Consider the following 21,172-nt stretch of genomic DNA (forward strand, 5'->3'; position numbering starts at 1 on the left):
ACCAAAATGGTTCTGTGATTCTGCAGTCTCAGCCAAGGCTTGTGACTCCTGGGAGCTGTGGACATTGACAGTTGTGAACACTGTCTCAGACTCTGTAGATGTTTAACTTAAAGGAAATGGTCCTGCTGTTGCTGGTAGGACTCCCAGTGATGGTGGCAGAGGTTGAGGACATCCCTTGAAGAATGCTGGCATTTTGCATGGGGTCTGTGTACCTGCAGTAGCCCAGGAGGATGCAGCATAAGACTGAGACTTTGTAACATCGGTGAGGAGGTGCTGATATCCATGATTCTGCTTGTTTGTTTATTTCTTCTCTGGGTGAATTTGTAAGGGATGACCTCTGTTAGTTAATAGCTTTCAGGTGTTGTACTTAAAATTTGGCTAAGCATTCAGCAAGTGCCATGAGAATACATGGTGAAAATGGATTCTGTCATTCAGCTGCATTATAAAAAGGGAGAATATCATCAAAGCTATGGTTTGTTGAGTGTAGAAAGAAGCATAAGGCTCTGAAATTTTTTCCTTAAGTGAAGGTGGCAGGAGTATGCTTACCCTGCTGGCATCCTTCCCAGGCCAAGCAGAAGTGTAGTAGCTTAATATGACATTATGAATCAATGCAGAGTTGCTTTTCTTACAGTCAAGATTGTATGTAGAATATTGTTCCATTGTAGTAAAGACACACTTCTAGAATAGCAGGTGAGATAGAAGGAGAGAAACAATGAACAAACCAAACCCAGAAAGCATATATGAGCACAAAACTGGTCTTCCCAGTTCCACTGTCAAGCTCTAGAGTTTTTGGTTTTATTGAGGGGAGTGGGATGATGGTATGTGTGTTTTGTGCTGTGATTCATGTACCAGGCCATTTGTTTTAAAAAGAAAACAAAAGTGACACAACCACCCTGGTTTCAACTTGGGATGATGTGTAGGATTCTCTGTCTTGCTGTAAAATTTAGTTTTATATATGCCTCATATAGCTGCATATGCAAAATCCTGTTTGTGCTCACTCAATGCATGTTCCAGCTGATGGCACTCTATTTATGCCTCTTTCTTTAAGTTTCCATGATCTAAAATGGCAGTATATTACAGGGTTTCTTTGGAGCTAAATTCATTGCTTGTTTACGTGCTAGTGAAAGTCAAAAGTGTATGAGTTTATAAAGTCCTGGGCTTAAATAAATGAATAGTAAACTTTTAGGGATGTGGGAAACTTGATGTGTTTTAGTTTGTAGTGAAGTTAGTGAGAGCTGGGCCCTACATGAGTGTGTCAGAAGGCTGTATTCTCTTTCCAAAGAAGTGCTAATCTTAAGGCTCAGTCCTACAAGCATTGCTGGTGCAGACCTCATTTTAAAATATCAGATCCTCTCATGTCTTTCCAGGAACTATTGTATTAAAGTAACGCATCACAGGACTTTTATAATGGTTCACTTCTATTACAAATTGTTGATGTATTTTGTAAGAGTATTTAAGGGTGACTGAAGACAGGATTGCAATTAGAGGTGTTTGAAGTGATGATGCCGTTTTGTCTTATTTAAAGGAGGATTGCAGAGAAGGGGGAAAGCTGCCTGGCATGGGAGTAGGAGCTCTGGGCCCAGTCGAGTCATTTGAAGCACTTTATTGCTTGTGCCTTGGCTGCGAGCTCAAATCTCAGCCTGAGTAAATGCACTGGTGTCTTCTGAAATACAACTATGGGTAATCCCAGTACCATGGCATTTTGTCAAGTCTTCTGCCTCAGTTTTTACCTTCTTAAGGTCCCATTTTCAGCTTTCTAATTTTCAATAATTTAGGCTGGTATATTTTCCACGTCAGGAATATGTCTAGGGCTGGGTTGTCTTTTTTATCTGTTTGTTTCATTTTTATTAAAAAATAATGTACTGTTTTTGAAAAGGCAGCTAGGGGAATTGCTTTGTTTCTTAGAGTTTGACAAAAATAAATTCTGGAAGACTCTTGATTGTTAAATAATGTAATACAGTGGAAACTGCTGTGGGAAACGAGAAGAAAACAGTGGAGACCTCTTAAACAGCTTGTGTGAAGCTGCAGTGGCAGCAGAGAGGAGGTATTTTCACAGCTGTATTTTGTTTGGAGTTAGGGGAGTTGAGGAGCTGACACTGGCTGACCATAGCATGAGAGCTGCCGATAGCAGATCCATAAGGATGTCAAGACTTGGAACAAAATGACTTGTGGTAGGAAGTCTGAGATGAATTTTCGAGGTCTAAAGAGGAAAGTAATGCCACAAAAGTCCTGACACGTGTCCCAAAGCCTAGAGCGTTGTCAGGCCAAGAGACACAGAGGCCCAGAGCAAACTGCCACAACTTTGCTGAAAGGCTATTTCACGTTCATGTCAGGGTAGCAAATTGCTGTGGCAGTGCAGTCCACTGAATGTGCCCTTTTCCAGTGCATAGGTTGTGATGATCAGATGGAAACAAATTTGGTGTTGCATTATACTGATTTTTGAGGGTTTTTTTTTTAAAGAATCTCTTTCCCACAGGAGTCTATTCCAAGGGTAGAGTTCCTTGTTCTTCAGAAAGTACCTCCATCTTTGAATCAGAGGTCCGGATAGCTTAGAGAAGCGTTAAATTCTCCATGAATAACTAATGTCAGAACTGCAGGCGCCATCCCCATAGCTGCTTGTGTGTTCTCTTGCTTTTTACACTGCAGACTATTGTTTCTGTCTGCTGATGCTAGGTTCCGTAATTTTTAAGTACCTGGCTTTAAACCACAAGAATTAAAAAAATCCAGACCAACAAAGAACCCAGTAAAAATAGAAAAAAAGTTCACCAAACAAGACCTGTGAGCAGTGAACACTTGAATACATGGAATGAGATTTGACTTGGTTTCTGCAGTGCCTGTGTGGACACATTTCCTGAGTGAAGACTGCATCCTAGATGGGGCTTACTTAGGAGAAGTCCTGTTGGTGCCTGGGGAACTCAATAATTTAACTTCAGAGTTACTTGCTACCAATTACAGGAATACTTAGAGAACCTCATCCGTAAAGGGACAGAAATCCCATGTGAAGAGAGACAAAGCCGTAAGAAAATTGAGTGAGATTTGGATGTTCTTGCATTGTAAGAATGCTTTTACTTAAGGAAATACATAACTTGCAAGTGTGAACTTACCTGTAATTGTATGGAAGTTTGTATTTAAGCTCCTAATGCACAGAAAATCACAACTCTAACTTTGTAATAGGGGAGAGCATGCTTCTTGTGTTACGTTTGTATATGATTTTTTTTTTGTATTCTTCCTGCATTCCTAGAAACATTTAATGGTTAATATTTTAAATATATGCTATATAAATGGTAGTTAATAATAACCTTTTCCTAGTACCACAATTGCTGTTGACAGATAGCATTGAACAGTAGCCTGGCTTAGGTCTAGACAGTCTTCAAGCTTTTTATTTATGTAAAACAATATAAACAACTCTTTAGATTAGATTTCTCTAGATAGATCTCCCTATCTTTTTTTATAATGTCATCTTTCAGAGAAATGTAGTATCTAATGCAGAATAAAGGACAAATGATTGCATTTTTCATATATCTGAACATTGATTTCAGTATGCTGCAATTTCTTTACTCTCTATCTCAGCCAAGCTCAATGGAAAATTGTAGAAATTAAATACTCCTGCTGAAATTACCCTGTGAAATATAGAATAACACCACTCTGCCTGCTGTATAATTAGAACAAGAAGCCTATTCTCACCTTTCAGCAAAAATTAAAAAGCATTGTCTAAAGTTCTGGCATTAGAAAAGAATTTTTACTCTTAAACATAAGGTTGACAAACATGTCCTTAAAATATTACACCATCATAACATAATATAATAGTGTATGTAACTTACAGTGTTCTGTAGGATGTGACAATGTGAATACCTTAGCTATCACTTTTGAAACAACTCATTCAATGTTGTATAGAAATCTCCGAACCACTGAAGCAAAGCAGAGGTTGTTGCTTTTATATATATATATATATATATATATATGTGTGTGTGTGTATATATATATATTTAGCTAGTTATGTGTAGGTATAGTAAAAAAAATTACTTTAATCCCTGTGTACATTGAGAAGTTGAATTTAGATAATGACTACTATATTGTCGTAGTCTACACGGCGCAGATGTTTTTCATATATTTTAAGATGTCTCTTGTAAGAAACATTGTCTGCAGGAGGCCTGGTGAGTGGCAGTTAGAGCTCTATTAAACTGCCACATCTTAGTGGTGGCATCCTGATGTGGTTCTCCAAGCTAAATAAGACACAGGAAAATGATATAAAAAGCAAGAGCACGCCTAGGTAATTGTTACCAGTAGTGAATGTTTGCAGCTCAGAGTTCATGAGTGCGGTCAAAGCCTCCAAGAGTAGTACCAAGTAAACAGTCATTCCAGTGAGTCCAAATACATTTTAAGTCCTCTTAGTTGCCTTCACCAAATTTGAGCTCTTCCCACTTAGGTTAGGAGTAGATATATAAAGTGCACATCTTTCCAGGATAGCTAGAGAGCACAAGAGGAATAATACTGATTTGAAAACTCCTGCTGAGGCTGATGACACTTGGTCTGCTTCTGTAGTTTTATGGCACTGCTACAAGTGTAGTTACCTTTTCCACATAACAATGTTAATGGAGAACCTGCCATTGCTGATGCTTTCTCACGGCTGTTTTAGTCACTGGAGAGCTTAAGGCTGCAACAATTCATCAATACATCTGAAAACTTGTCTTCTAAAGGTTTTCACTCAAACTTTTGAAAATTGAAAGCATACAAAATGCTTTAAAAAAAATAGCCAAACTTTTGCTGTTTTAAATTGGTATGTGTTTGTATTTACTGCTGGATGTGTCTGGGTTGATGAAACTCATGGGGGCTGAGTGTTTCACACAGTTGTAAGCCTGGTTTAGGCATAGTGGATCCTCAGCTGCAGTAATGATGACAGCATTAGATTTTGAAGAGCAAAACAATTAATTCCTTTTTTTCCATAGGGCATCCTACCAAATGTTTACGAATCAATCTAACAAATCACACACTCATACAAAAATGGGTAGAAATCTTATTTAAGATCATGAGAAAAGAGGCTAAAAGCAAAAAAGGTAATATTTCTAGAAATCATAAGGTTTGTGCTGGACTCTTGCAGTGCTTTGTAGAGGAAGAAAGTACTTCTAGAAATACTGACTTTTTAAAATTGCCTCTTCCATGTAACAAAATTATTTTTCTCAGTAAAGGCTGAAATCTAAAGTGGAAGTTATGTATTGCAAGGGTTTGGAATGGCAGGAATGGGGTTAATCCTCTTTTTTACAGTTGCAGGAGATGAGAGGGTGTTGAAATAGAAAGGCAGGTTTAAGTCTAGTGCAATTCACTGCTCTTGCTAAATCTCATCCCTTGTTTTTGAATGTGCAGTTTCTATACAGAAATTCTTAAAATACAAAACTCCTGCACTGAGAAGTCTTTGTGTCACTCAGATGCATCTGTTTGAGACTGGGGTAGGGAGGAGTTAAAATGTCTTCATGAATGGAAGCTGGACAGTGTGAAAAATGAGTAGTTTGGCCAAAGCATTTATAGTAATGGAAAATATTTCTATTAAATCATGTTGAAGTCTCGAAAGCCATCTGAGAAGCTGTAGGTTTTTTTTTTGTAGAGATTAATAAAATTTTATGCTAATGTGTCATAAAGAAGAAACAGCTCATTTAGGTACATTATGTTCCTTATCCGACCTACTTGTATGCTCCATTTTGCAGTTTTAACAGACTTGGCATGAAAAGCTACTTCTAATTTGGTGTCTCTTAAGACCTTGGAGGATGGGAAGTTAATAATGGTTAAACAATTTGTAATTTTTTTTTTTAATTCTGTATTCAGAAAAGAAAGCAATACAAAGATAGCTGCCTCTTACATAGAGAGCTCTTGCTTTTCAGGAGGCATGTAAGTATATGGAAAAGTTGTACAGTGGTTCTCCTGTGGCACAAAAAACTGGTTAGGAGATAAAGGAGACAGACTTGTAAAAAGGCTCTTTTTTAAAATTTTCATTTGTACTTTTTAAAATCAGATACTAAAACAACCTGAATTATGGAGAAAGTGAAAAACAGACCTACAGCTCAGTCTTGTCAGGCTACCTCATATGGGGGGTCCATTTTCCTAAATGCAGCTGCCTCTGTAAAGACATGTGAAAAAATCATAGCAACCATATGACTCAGATGTTGTGAGAAGCACACGCAAGGAAAACTCATTTGGCTTCAGCACAATAAAAATATGAATAATTCTTTAGAGATCTATGTGACCAATTTTCTGTGAAGCGTGTTCATTTTTTCTCTGCTAGGAAGCTGCTGCTGGGGTCAGACCACAGACCTAGGCAGCTTCTCGGAAATGTGCCTCCAGGGACAGGAACTTCAAACCAAACACCCAACAAACCACTCCTTCTGGATAGCATTTGCAGTGTAGTACTTAATAATACTAATAATAGTAATAAAAGTCTTCCTTGAGTAACTGGTGACTTGCCAGCTGGGTGTTTTCCAACATTCATTGACTTGCCATTTGCCAAGATTGCCTGTGCAGGGGGAAAGGACAGAAATATATCTGTGTAAATGCAGCAGACAGGAGTAAAGCTTGCAAGTTGGGTTAAGTTTAAATAATAAAACTCTTGTCTCTGGAAAAACATCATGTGCAAGAGCAGAGCTGATGTCTGGCACTGATGTAAGAGGAAACTCTTGACTGGTATCATCTGAGAAGGTGTCTGGTCAGATAGAGATTCCCTGGAGTTTGTAGCCTGAATGGCAGAGGGAAGTGAGACTAAGAGACTTGACAAGGTCTTCATTGAAGCTTCATCATTATGTGCTATGCCCATCCCTCAGCTCAGTGTCATCACTTTGGTAAGGGGGAGCCTTGGAAAGACAACGTTCATCTGTGGGGTTGCAGTCCTGTGCCTCAGCTGTGCAGAGAGGGGGAGATCTCCTGCGTTGGCTGTGCTATTCCCTGTGCGGCAGAACGTGCGCACTGAAAGGGGAAGCGCTGTGGCCATGCCACCATCACTCCATAGAGTTTCTTCCTCTGCATCATGCATGCATTTCCCCTCTGCTGCACGTGCATTCTGCACAGCAGAGGGGAAAGAAGTTTTCTCTGAAGAAGTCAAATGGCTTGCAAATATTCTTGCAGTTATCTCTCACTTAGGGGAAAATGGAGTAATCCTAAGTCTTAAAAAGTTTCTTCATATGACAATCAATTAAAATGAACTTCTTACCAAGCTAGTGAAACTGTCTCTATACATTCAGCTGGAGTGGAATGATCTTCCTGAAAAGTTTTCACAGCGGGCTCAGAGAGATCCAAGGGAAAGGAACTGATTTTCACCTCCTATCATGGCTCTTTTCTGCAATTTCCGCTTTGTTTCTGTTCTGCTTTTATGAAGATGTTGCCTTTTTCCAAGTTGAAATTTGTGTGCTTGTTTTTACTGGATTGTGTCTTGTGTTTTCAGACCATTGCTTTAAAGGATCAGTATGTTCCTGTTCTCCTCAGCGTTTCAGGAGATTTAAAGTCCCTTCATTTGATATTGTTATCAAATTTGATAGTGGTGCTCTTTAATGCATCTTTCAAGTAATGAATGAGAATATGGAGTAATAGGACCTAGAACAACACCCAAGGGAAGTTTGCCTGATCTAAAAAAAAAAAGGAGATAATCATTAAAAAAATATTGCTGGAATAGAACCTGGTTTAATTTGCCTGTAGGTTCTAAAGCAACATGATAACACCTGGGTCATTCCTGGCAGATGCTTGACTAATTTCCTCTTAGGTATCTTCAGTGCTGTCCAGTCTTCATCCCCTGATTGTTGCAACACTTTTCTGTTTCCACTTTAAGAGTGTTGGCTTTTGGTAGCTACTTTCAGAGCATTTTCTTTCAGCCACATTTTGACTCATTCAATCCCTGTTAATGCTCAGATACAGTTGTTACTGCAGCCTTCTGCAGGCAGATTCCCAGGTATGTTACTTGGATGTCATGGATTCAATCTTATTTACAACTGTCACATGTTTCTAACTACTATCTAACTTGCTGGTTTCTGTGCTACTCTGGTCATTTTTGTGTTCAGCCTTAATAATTTGATACAGTGTCCATTATTATTATTTTCAAATTGTCCAGCTAAGAAATGAAGTCAGAGACCAGTGTTGGTCTGGGTTATTTCAGTGGATGGCAGTTCAGCTGTTGAACTGTGAGCTTTTCCCAGCTTGTCCCTTTAAATTTTGAACAGGTTTGTTGGTAGCTGTGTAGCTGTAGGTATTCTTTGACCACACATCTTGAGAGATTTTTTTTTTCCTCAGGAACACCTGTGTGTATTTATAGAACTGACTCTGCATTTTGTTAAGGTAAGTCTTGCTGAGGAAATTAAGAAAAGAATAGAAGTAATTACAAAATATTTGGGACACTTTTTGACAGAAGGTAAAATAATATTTCAGGAGAAAAAGAAAAAAGACACCATATTTAATCTGTGCCCACTTGCTGTGTGACACCAGAATGCTGAAGAACCATCTGAAAAGTAGACGGAAGTTAGCAACAGGTTAATGGGTCTTTGAAGTGCATCTAGTAAAGAGCTGCCAGGCCACAAAGATAGATCACAGTCTTTGTTTACATAGCAAAATGGATTAAAATAAAATTGCAGTAGTTTGGCTTAATGGCACCTTTTTTATTATTTTTGGTCATTAGGTTTTCTCTGCAGTGTCTCAGTAGAGCTGTATATGTGCTTTTCCTTTGTGCGCAGGGAAGTACCTCTGGGACTGTTTTATTTCTTGATTAAATGTTAATTTCCCCCCTGTTCCTTCCCCCAGTATTAATAAAGCAGTTTATTGACAAAACAATTAAATGAAATCCCTGTCTGTGCATTTCTAAATCCTCACAATTCAGAGAGGCTCTGTGATTTTGGAGTAGCTTGGCCTTCTGCAGTCTCCTCTCTTTGCAGGAGGAGGGCCATCTGATGGATATTATATCCTGTACTGGTTTAGTACCTCCTGTTCAAACCCTTCATATCTGTATTCCAGTGGTACTTTCATATATAACATATATGCAGAATTGCCAGTAAGTTTTCAAAAACTCTCCTTAAATGTGCCAGCTTCTCTCCTAATTGTGTTAGAAGTAGGAAACTTGTAGGTAATCAAATCTGAATTATATCATGATGAAGTTTCTAGGGTTCAGGTCACTGTTTAATAAGGCAAAATAGGTATTTTTGTTGTGTTCCAGCTTTTTTCCTTCATTGTGTGCAGTGATGTAGAATGAATTGAATGTGGACTTGGTGCTGGTTTGGTTTTGTTTTTTTGGCTGTAGGGTGGCTTTTGTTGTTGTCGTTGGTTTTATTGTATTTATGATTTTAAAAATTAGGAATAACTAAAATTATTTTAAAGGCAAGAAAAGAAGGAAAAAATCAATTCTGGAATGCTTTAAGAAATAATGTTTACTTTAACTATTTTGTGGTTAAAAATGAAAATTTTAATAGGAGGATAGTCTTGCACAGAGGAAACCAGTTGTAGGTATGCAGCTTTTTACATATGATGGAAGAAATGACAGTAAGTCACTTTCTACTCCAGTGCAGAATGTCAGTGGGGTTTTGCTAAGTTTTGCTGTGTTAATGTTCTCTGTCCACCTCTGTGAAAACTTTCCTTTGTGAAAGCTGGTGTGACTGTGCTACCTCAGCATTAGCTGTGTTTTTCCTCTTAGGTTTGATTTGAGCTGTGGGCAACATCATTCTGCTAATCTGCTAGTTTTCAAGTTGTAGTTCCTAACTCCCTTCCTGCCTTTGGACCACAGAGGGCTCCAAGACATGATGACTAAGAAAATCACACTGTTTCAGATGTAGAAATATCCATGAAATTTCTAAGTGTGTCAGCTGCTGAACTGGGAGGGAAAAAGAAAAAAGAAGGAAGCGCAGCAGAATTTAACATCTTCTGATAACTCATTGGCACTTCAGTTTATTTTGAAGGTGCAGCTCTTAATGATTGGAGGGGCTTGGTGGGAAAATTATTCTTCAGGGTCTGATTTCCAGACCAGAAGACTCCTCAAGCAAGTATTAAACCATTCCTTTCCTTTAAACATCAGAGAGTCTAAGGGATTGTTTGCCAGTAGACGTTGTATTGGTGCCTAGAAGTTCGAGATGATGACTGAGTGAAAAGAACAAAGAAGGATTTTCACAAGACAAATTAAATTTGGCCTTAGCTGGATCCCAGCTCCCTTAGGCTGCTGCTTGTGATTCCCTACAATGGAAAAACCTGCTCCAGAAAAATAATCCAAGCTCCACGTTTTCATTGTTGGTTTTCCCTCCCTATCTTTACACAATTCTTTCCGTGCGTATCGGAATTGTTCAAGTAGAGTCACACTGTTTCAGTTGCTATCAAAGGGTCTTCAGTTCATGCCTAAGTCCTTTTACTTACTATTCCTGTACTCTCCAGTATTTTTTGAAAAGGTTTTTTCCAGAATTGCAGTTACTTTCATTATCTGTGGTTCTGAACTGTACACAGCAATATCTGTCCTTAATCCTGGTTGACTGGCCATCTTTCTCTCTTTAAACTTGGCTGGCTTCAAGCAAAACCCCCACACTTCAGGGATTCCAAGAAGACAGGAACATAACCACAAGGTTTCCCCAAAGATTTTGCATACAGCTGATTCACTTAACCTCAAAGATAATGAATTATGGAAAAATCTGGACTGCCTCCATGTATTCAACATTTTCTATACTAAACCTGACTCTTTTTTTAATCATCTCTGGCAGAGTGTGGAGGAGACATGTTCAGCCAGCCCGAGTGTGCTGTTGAGCATGTTTGTGGAATGTGTAATACCATTTGTTTTGAGACTTGATTATTTTGTCTGACTTGTTTCTAGTGCCTTAGACTTTCGTGCTATTACAGGAAGGCAGAAAATTTCCTTTTTAAAGAGTAAATACTCCAAGGGGAAAAAACCAAAATAAAAAACCTAAAATAATCTTGTAATTAGCAGACAAGAGCAATGATGCCTTTATTAAAGCTTTATTAAAGGAGTTGAGAGAAGTCTTCCTAATAATTTAATGGCATAGGTTGCTTTGGGGCAATGGACAAGGTTCCTAGTGAGGAAAGATGTTTCTCTCTTCTATCTCTTTACCTTTTCTACCACGGAAAGCCTGTTCTTTTCTTGTGGCACGTAGTGACATCAAGCACATGTTGTCTGTGCCGTGGCATATAAAAGCTGTAAAATAATGTTCTCTGTCTAGATAGGCTTGTTAATGCAATTGCAATAAACAGTTGAGATTATGTACAGTGCCTTTGGTGCTTTTGGTATCCATTCCTAAGTCTCTGGTTTTTACTGTGCAACACTCCCACTATGTCAGCTGTTGGTAGCTGGTAGCTCGTAGATTGGCTTTACCTTGTACTTTCCAATGGCTGCAGTTTCTGTAATGCTGAATTTTTCTTTTGTTTTTAAACTAACCTAATTTGATATGTATTGTCTGAAAAGTGGTGCTATGTGTCAAAGTGGCAACCTGTTTTAAGTTTTTTAAACCTGCACACACCCATCCTGGGAATCATGCTTAATAAGATTTTCATGACCTCTTGTGTTAGAAAGTCATCCTCTTTCCTTCAGGCCTTTTGCATATTTTTCATTACATTTCTGCATGCGTTGTGGCTCCTGTAGTGTGACCCCTGTTTTGCAGACAGAGGGGAAGCAAGCTGAGATCTATAACGCAGTGATCAGTGAGGGCACTTCTGGGCTTCATGGGGTTAAGGAGCAGGCTGGTGTGCCTCACAGGCTGCTGCTTCACTCTGCTGCAGCTGGATTTGTGGAGTTATTTTAGTGTATTTTGCTTAGTGCATGGTATGAATCCTGCAGCAAAGGGTTTTGTTTTTATTACTGAAAAAAATTTCTCTATTAAAACTTGAACAGAAAGAATTCAGAATGTTAAATTGATGTGGCAGCCTGTGGGTGCTGAGATTGACTCTGGCTCAGGTGCCTGGGGAGCAGGAGGAGCAGCTGTGGCATGTGACAGTAGCCAGCTCTGCACATGGAGTGTAGGACTGTGGGGGCTGTCTGCAGCTTTCCATCCTCTGATCATTGTGAGTAATTCTGACCAGGTTTCAAATCAATAATCTGTTTCCTTCTTCACTTGTGTTGCCCTGGCAATTAATTTCTGTCACTTTGTAGCTTCTGAATTTGAGCAAGCAACTGCTGTGAAAACTGTTCTAAAATGGCCTATAATTCTACTATTGTCTTCTAAGTGGGTACAGTAGTAACTGGACTGTGCTGTGAAAAAATAACATTTTGATTACTTGAATCACATCTACAAGGCATATGTTCAAAGCTAGAGATATTTCCATGTTGTTTTGATAATTTGAAAATTTCCAAGGAAGAAGAATGCAGTCTCCATTCTAAGAATATCCATCAGAGACAGAGAGACATGAATTTAGTTATGAGCCCTTTAATTTTAAGAAAGATCTCCAAAATGTTGCTGTGATATAACTCTGACACTCTTGATGCTGCACTATAAGATGCTGTGTAAACTCTTGAGTAGTAATTCAAGTCCTCCTCTGCTGCGAAATTGGCTGTGATAGGTGATTGGTAAAGATAGTTAATACACATGTAATTAATAATCCTTTTTTATTTAGGTAAGCATAAATGGCAATTGTTTTGGGGAGACAAGGAAAAAAACCTGTTACTCCTGTAACCACCTTAATACCTATTATTAAACTTAAGTTTTGCTAATTTTTTTTTTAATAGTACTTTTCATCTAATGTTTATGACTTTTCTAGTGTGTTGGCTTGTTTAGACAACAAACATCACTTTTTTGTTAGGTATCAAAATGAAACAATTTTCCTGACACAATGAGAAAACTGTAAGTAATGTTTTTATCAGTAAGTGTCAATCTTTCTGCTTGCCAAATTGCAGAGAGGAGAAAGCTGCTGCAAACTTGCAACAGCCTGGGTTCTACTGGAGAGGTAAATTCTGAATGAGAAATTTTTCTTGTTCTAATCCCAGATTAAGTGGAAGGAGAAATGCTTAAAAATGCTTATTTTCAACTCTGTGTCACTGTGTGTGGAGTAGCTACTCTAGCAGAAAACCAGGCTGCCAACTCTTTTAGCAGTCTAGGAGCTGAATTTCTTCCCTAGCAATCAGAATCATATCAGAGCGATGGATAAAGAAATTGTCGTGAATGTAGGGCGTCAGCCATATTACCTATGGCATTAAATTAAATCACTGGATTGTTCAAAGGGTGGGTGTTTGTGTCAAATGTATAGAGAGATAAGTTTCTGGTATGCTTCAGAAGATGATCTGTGATTTCAGATGACCGTAAAAAAGTTACTGTTCAGGCTTTTTTAATTGCACAAACTTTTGCAAGATCAAGGTACATACATCTGTAAAAACATGCTTGAGGGGTTGGGACTTTCCTTTAGATGAGTTGGAAGCCTTTTGACTGAAATTTTCATGGCTTTGTAACATGTGCTGGAAAAGTAGAAAGCAAAATACTTCTGAGAAGTAATCCTAACTTCTTGTTGTATATAGAAATTCATCATGCTGCTGCAGCAGCAGTGGTGATCCGCAGGCTCTCACCCCGAGATGGTGTGGTCCAGGTGGTGGCTGCCTCTCCCAAGAGTCCAGCAAGGGAGTGGTGGCCCTTCCACTTCCAGCCCCCTGCTTTTCCTGCTGAAACCGGCCCCAGCACTGATGTGCTACTGCATATTCCACACTAAAGCTTCACCTTCTTGTTCTGTAACTGTAACACTCAGACACAAACACCTCTTTCCTGCCTCCTGGATCCAGAAACCTCTGGGAGGCGGGTTTTGGCACTTGGAGAAATGAGGGAGTTGGCCAGATCGTAAAGAGAAAAGTCCTTTGGTTCTGAACCATGCTTTACCCTACTAGCCTGTATTTCTGTTGCCTATTCAATGCCCCAGGAGCTCAGGAGCAGGACAAGCTCTTTCAAGTCCTCTTCCATGTGCCTTTAGGATGTCTAGTAGGTACCTGTAAAAATAATTCTCATACCTCACACTGATGTAAGGTTAGAGCAGAGGTATTTGTTCTGTCTTTGGTAGGAGGATGACTGGGAGGAGAGGCATGTATGGCCCAAAGGGAAATTTTAGGCTTTCTGCAAGGTTTCATCATCTGCTGGAAGGTGTTGGGAAAGCACATGGTTAATACTTTTGGAGAAGGGTTCTGGAGGGACAGTCATAGAAGATATTTGTATTTTATGTATGAATGTGTGCTTGTAAGGAAGAGATAAAAAGTCTGAAATTGTTGCCTTTTTATTGTAGCTAAGATGTGTGAACTTGTTTAGGAGCTTTTTTTATTTTCTGAAGCTTTTTGTCTGAATTTAGCAAACATCTTGAAAAGGTAGGTACAATTACATCAGAATACCATTCCCATTCAAACAGTGCTGCTTAGGAACAAAAAAGTAGCTTGGAGGTTGGGAAAAAAACACTTAGAAGAGAAACAAGTGAATGCTTGTCAGTTCCATCAGACCAAAATTTGATAAACGCCTTTGATACTTGATTATTTAAGAAAACTTTTTGAAGTTAACCATGCTCACTTGCTGAAAGTGTACAGGGATGCAGCTGGCAATTTTTTGTCATACAAATAACTGAATCACTGATTTATTAATTAAAGCTGCCTTGGGATATGTAATTTTTTTGGTAAAATGACAATGTGCATCTAATGTTGCATTACAAATGTAGTAAAATAAATTAGTTAATCAAAAATTAAAGCAGAGGGAATTTATTTTCCTTGAATTATTTGACACCACAAAACTTGTGGGCTAGAGATGCACTGGTTCCATGAACTGGAAAGTTTGGAAGCTGCATTGGATGGCTTTTGTTTATCTCCATCCTTCTTATTTTTGTAGGAAATTCCACTTATCTGGATGACCATGGACCACCACCTCAAAAGGTAAGCTGCTGTTATTTTGTATTTGCTTTATCCTTACTTTTTTGGCTTTTGTTTTTAACTCATTGTGTGTTTACTTGTGTGCCAAGCAACTCTGCTCAGTTTACATCAACAGCAAGTGGTCTTTCTGATTTTTTATCCCCCTGATGTTTTCAGATGTTTTTAAGTACCTTGGGTTAAAATGCATTAAGCTAATGGAATTTTTCATTTAGTCAAGGGAAGCAGGGATTTAGTGGTTTTGTCTGTCAGCACTTTCATGCAGAAAACCAAGACACTGCAGTTGTAACTAAGCCGGCAGGTGAAGATAGCCTCTGGCTGGCAGCATTTTCTGGAACTTGGGTTCTGCTGCAAAAACAATACTTGAAGTAGGTCAGTAGGATAAATTTAATGAATGTGAGTCATGAGACCTTGTTTAGGAATAAGGTTCACTGTTCCTATCATATGGGACTGTGCTGCATAAGCTTTTCCCTCGTGTCATCATGACACCTCATGACATTTCAGGCTAGGAAGGGCACCTTGATAGTTTCTTCAAGAGGAAAAAAGTGCAAGTAGGCATTTAGGGTCTCCTGGTGTGTTTTTGTTTGTTTTACCCTGTGTTGGTTTGTTCTCTACACATGATTTGGTACTATATAGTGCCTGTCTTTCCAGCCTGTTAGAGTTCCTTTTGCACAGTGCAGACCTGTGCTGAAAGGGCAGATAATCTCACTGATGTGGCCCACCGTGGATGCCAGTGCAGCAGGTGACAGTGAGGAGTTAGAGAGGGGGTGGGTGGGAATAGCCACTACCTCTGGTGGCAGCCCTCCCTCATCTCTGTTCAGCTGACCATGAAGTCACATCCTGAGCCACAGGCCTTGAGTTGAAGTGATCAACCACATGTGTGCACCTGTGTGGTGAAACAGTTAGCTTCTGATCAGCAGGAGGAGGATAATGTGGAAAGCAATTTCCACTTAGCTTTGTTATTAGTGAACTGGGTTTCTTCACCTTTTTTCTGAGCAACAAAATCTTCAATTTTCAGCTGATATGTGAGTATTTGTACTTTGTTAAAATTCAGATGGCTCACTTGGAGGAACAATGTACATTTGATTTTTTTCCTGTCAACAAAAATTACTCAATTGCAAAAGCAAATGGATGTACATAGGAGTGAGAAAATCAACCTGTTATGTTTATCATTGCAACCTGAGATAGGACACAGGTATTCTAGGGCTAAAATCTGTTTGGTGCTCTCTGGTTCTTATAAAATACTTTTTTCTTTTTTCTTTTTTTCTTTTTTTAATTTAGTACCAGCTGCTTCTCTTGTCCGGGAGTACAGCAGGCTGCATGAAATCAAGAATTGTGTTTGTTGTGTGTGCACAGTGAGCACTCTGCTTCGAAGTCTAAAGCAATGCTTATTCCAAACCTGTATTTCTCTTGCTTGCATTAGCATTCAGAAATGACAAGCTGTTCTAGTAAGGAAAAGGCTTCCATCTAGATAAGATTTTTTAACCTTGAAGACTTTATTCAGATTTTGGTACTTTTTTGTCAGGAATTTTGCATTACCAATTCATGGTGCTGTGCGTGGGATCCATACTCCAACGGGCAGTAGCAATTGGACAGATTTATCCAATCCAGACACTTTTCTGTTTACATTGTGAAAATATTTTGCTGTCTAAACATGTAATTTTGGACTATGTTCACAGCTCAGTTATCTGTAGAAAGGCCAGCTGAATAGATCTCTACAGAATTGGTTGGGTAGATACTCTTTCATTCGCTCCTTACAGTCAGTAAAGTTTGTGGGCTTCCTTTGTAATCATCCTCACTCCTGGAAACTTGATGAAAAGCTCAACATAGTAACAGGCTATATAGGCTTGTGTAAGTTAAAAGTGATTTGCTTTTTGAAGTATTTTCCCATGTTTCAAAAATGTTGATAAAATATGGATAATTTAGATCATCCCTTGGACAAATCTGCTTATTCCTTAGCGGCTTGGGTTTTTTGTTTCATTTTTTATTCCTCTGATCAAAGTACGGGTGGGGATTGATAGATCCCCAGATAATTCCTGGAATTTGCTTAGGGTCATGTCTTGAACTAAGATGCTCTTGCTTTGTAAATCTCATGCATTGCATTTTTGGCTAAGTGCTGCTATTTACCCTCTTACAGCTTCGTATCTGAACTGTGAACTCTGTGGGTGTGGGTGAGATTCACTGTTAGTGTCATTATCTTTCAAGTAGCCTCCGTTCACATGACTTGATAGCTGCCTCTCTTTAAACTAACAGATGGTTAAGGTCTATGCATGCTTTAATTCAGCATACAAAAATGCATCAGAAGAAATCAATCCTGGCTCCAGCATTTAAATATTTCATTATAAAATGCTTGAAAGCTAGAAGTGGAGATAATGAACGACAGTGCATTGCCTGAGGTTGAAATGCCTGGTAGCTGAGATGGGCAGTGTGCAGTTAGCTGTAGGGGAAGGCCACCAGCAGTTGATACGCACTGGACCGTAGCTGTTTTGCAGAGTACATTCCAGTGTTTGTAGGAAATCATATTAGTTTTGGCTCTTTGTCATGGCTAGGTGCCAGGTTTGGATTTTTTTAAATACCCGTGTGGGTTTTTTTTCCCCAGTGGAAGAACTGAAAATAGCACTTGTTCTCTGAATAAGGAATTAGCATCATCACATTTCAGGAGAACAGGGTACTGGTCTGTTTTTTCAGATAGAGGTGGCAGCCGCAATTTTCTCAGTGCAAGCAAAGAATGGAAGCCTGGCTCACTTCTGTACCTAAGCATTGCTGGTGTAGTTCTGATTCTTCCTTGAAGGACCAGGTGAGACAGCTTTTATGGTGTTCCCCCAGTAAAGGTTTACTTGACTGTTGAAGATTAGCAGTGGTTATCCTTGCCAGTGATGCGAAGGTAAAGTGCCTAGGTGTGGTGGTTTGATCCTGGCTGGAGGCCAGGCACCAAACCCTCCCTGTCTCTCCCATCCTCAACTAGACAGGAGAGAGAAAATATAGCAGAAGGCTCACGAGCTAAGGACAAGCAGAGATCACTCACCAGTTATAGTCAGAGGCAAAACATTCACCTTGGAGAAATTAATTGAATTTGCTGCCAATCAAAATGAGACTAGGATAATGAGAAGTAAAACAAATCTTAAAACACCTTTCCCCCACCTCTCCTCCCTTCCAAGCTTAACTTTATTCCCAATTCCCTGCCTCTTCCCCACCAGCAGCACAGGGAAACAGGGCGTGGGGATTAGGAACATGCTGTTTCTGCCTCTGTTTCCTCCTCAGGGAGGGGAGGCCTTCCCCCTCTCCAGTGCACAATCCCTCCTGTGGGAGACAGTTCTCCACAAACTTGTCCAGCCTGAGTCCTTGCCACAGCCTTCAGTTCTTCATGAACTGCTCAAATGTGGATTCCTTCCACAGGGTGCAGTTCTTCAGCAGTAGACTGATCCAGCCAGCATGGGTCTCCCATGGAGTCACTAAGTCTTGCTGAGAAACCTGTTCTTCTCTCCATGAGTCCTTCCAGGAACTTCCATGGGTTACAGGTGGACCTGTGCTCCTTTCTGGACCTCCATGGGCTCCAGGGGCACGGCTGCTTCACCATGGCCTCACAGTGGGCTGCAGGGGAATCTCATCTCAGGCACCTGGAGCACCTCCTCCCCCTCTTTCTTCACACACTTGGGTGACTTCAGGACTGTTGCTCTCACACATTCTCGTGTCTCTTTTCTCTGGCCACAAATTACTTCAACACAATAACGTTTTTTCTTTCTTAAAAATATGTTATCTCAGAGACAGTTCTACCATTCCTGATTGGCTTGGCCTTGGCCAGCAGTGGGTCTGTCTAGGAGCCAGCTGGTGTTGGTTTCATTGGACATGGGGGGAACTTCTGGCAGCATCTCACAGAAGCCGCTCCTACCGTCCCCTCGGCAGTAGCAGAACTTTGCCATGTATACCCAAGACACAAATATGGGCCACTCTTCTTTGGTCCTTAGGCACCAAAGACTTCAGAAGACTGAATAATCCTAGACTTTTCATGAGTTCTGAGACAGATCCGTTTATGCTACTCTGCAGGTAGGTGCAGCCTCCAGTAGCCCTACCACACCTCTGGTGTTTCTGGTGTTTGTATGTGACAGATAGAAAAGGAATGCAGTGAGCCAAACAGCCATTGCTGGTGGTTCTACACTGCCAGTGAAAGTTGACTCTTTCCTATTTCAAATCTCTTATCTCACTTCCTCCTACCTTTTTTTTAATTTTTTTAGATAAGCATCTGAAAGCGTAAATTTTAAAATATTTGCTAAGTGATCATGTGTTTATCCTTTTTCTCTAGATTGGTGTTAAAGTGAGGCCTTTAAGATGATGCTAGTTTGGTTTTTGAAAACACCTTTGAAATGGATGTGCATTAATGGTTGATGGTGTTCACTGGATATATTTCATGTCTGGGTATTTCTGCAAATAAAGTGGGCATATTTTGTTCCAGTATTTAGACCAGCTATTTCCTTATCAAATCCTCCCAAGATTTTTTGTTCCATTCAGGATGGTGAAACTGGCTTTGGAGGACAAATAATACGAACTTTATCAGACCTACAGTTGTTCTTGATTGAAAGCTTTTCCCTGAGAACTTGGCAAGAGCATCAAGCTATGTCCCTCTTTCAGTAGAGATGACATATATATTTGTGGGGGAGCTGTGCACATAGCTTGCAGATAAATTACCCTGAAGTAGTCTATTCTCCTTTTCTTGATGGTTTTCCCTTGGGTTGCCTGTCATGGACTCAGTGCATCTTTTGGCAGCTGTTTAGGTGTCAGCAAGACACTATGCTTAGCATGTGTGACAGTGCTTCAAAGCTTTAAATGAATACAAAAATGGATGGGGGTCAGGATTGGGCCAAAATGAATCTAAAGAAGCATACACAAAATAAATTTTATCTGATTTTATTGGTTTAAAGCTGGAAAGTGGATAAGTACTCCTTTCACCATTCCTTCAGTTCTTAGCTAGTAATTACGTGCTTTTTGTTCTTGTTTTTCTTATGGAGCAAGACTACCATAGCATAATATGGTAGCATATATAGCGTAATAGAATATACCATATACCGTAGCATAATAGAATCATTTGGAAAAGACCTCTAAGATCATTGAGTCCAATTGTTAACTTAGCCAACACCGTGTTCACCACTATGGGAAAAAGTAGCAGAATCCTTTTGTGGCCTTTGGTTTGTCATACCATACCCCAGTCCTAGTCACTCTCCTCTGTCAACTAGATTATTTATTCTTTTTTATTTGACTTTAAATCTTACTAAAGGATTATTTCAGCATTGGCCCCTTTACGCTGAGTTTTTATGTTCATCAGGTTTATACCAGTTTTACTTTTTTCCTACTGTTTTGATAGCAGCATTAAGGTAATGGCTTAGACGTGCGTATTTTTTTTTTTAATTTGATTTTTTTTTTTTTAGTGGATACTTCATGCTTCATTTGAACTAGTGTTTTAGTTCTAGCTATCCCTTATGAGAACATGGTTTTAACCCTCTACAGTCTTAAGTGATTGATTTGTTAGGGATGAAGTGCTTGTTTTAAAGCCAACCAAACAAACAAAGAACCAATTAAAAAAATAAACAACAAACCAACAAACTCCACAACACTTGTAAGCAAGCAAGATTTGGGTATTTTTAGGTATATGCTTACTAGGGATTTTAAGAGCATGAATAATACTGTGTTGTTTTTGATAGAGTTGAAACTGTCTGTTTACCTTTAATTGAAAGATGGGTGGATAATCTTTAAAGTAATCCTTCCAAGGTAGGTTGGGAAAGATTTCAGTGATGTAAAAAATATTCTATCCTGCTTATAAAATGAAGAGTTGAGATTATTGTGCAGTATACAAATTTTCAGCTAGCAAAAATCATCAGAATTTAGCAACACTAAAATAGAGTGAGTAATTTCCTAAGGTTACCAGACATAGTACTTGGCTGATAAAATACGGAGAGAGAATTCACCAAGTGCCTTAACCACAAAGATCTCTTTTATACTTTGAAGCAGTTTTACAGTAAAACTGAACTTTTAGGCCTAGTACAGTCAATAAAATCCTATGATTTAAAAAACCCATAAAGCATTTCTCCACTTCCCTCTGTTTACTAGAAGCAGTGTGTTGTGGTTTGACCCAGCCAGCAACCAAGCCCCACACAGCCACTCACTCTCCCACCAGCGGGATTGGGGAGAAAATAGGAAGGATAAAGGTAGAAAACCCATGAGCTGAGATAAAGACAGTTTAATAGGGAAATCAAAAGATATACACACAAGCAAAGCAAGGGATTAATTCACTGATCCCCATGGGCAGGAAGGTGTTCAGCCACCTCCAGGAGAGTGGGGCCCCATCACATGTAA

General features: G+C 39.3%; 1 protein-coding gene across 1 annotated transcript in view; it reads left to right on the forward strand.

Moving 5' to 3' along the window:
• UST (uronyl 2-sulfotransferase) overlaps positions 1–21,172 on the forward strand; it is a 152,265-nt gene that overhangs the window by 39,796 nt on the left and 91,297 nt on the right. Inside the window, exon 2 of the mRNA XM_084203571.1 lies at positions 14,790–14,833. Within this exon, the coding sequence (XP_084059697.1) occupies positions 14,790–14,833 (44 nt within the window). The remainder of the gene's footprint in view (positions 1–14,789; positions 14,834–21,172) is intronic.

The sequence above is a fragment of the Fringilla coelebs genome (assembly GCF_963513975.1).
Source record: "Fringilla coelebs genome assembly, chromosome: 3".
Lineage (NCBI taxonomy): Eukaryota > Metazoa > Chordata > Aves > Passeriformes > Fringillidae > Fringilla > Fringilla coelebs.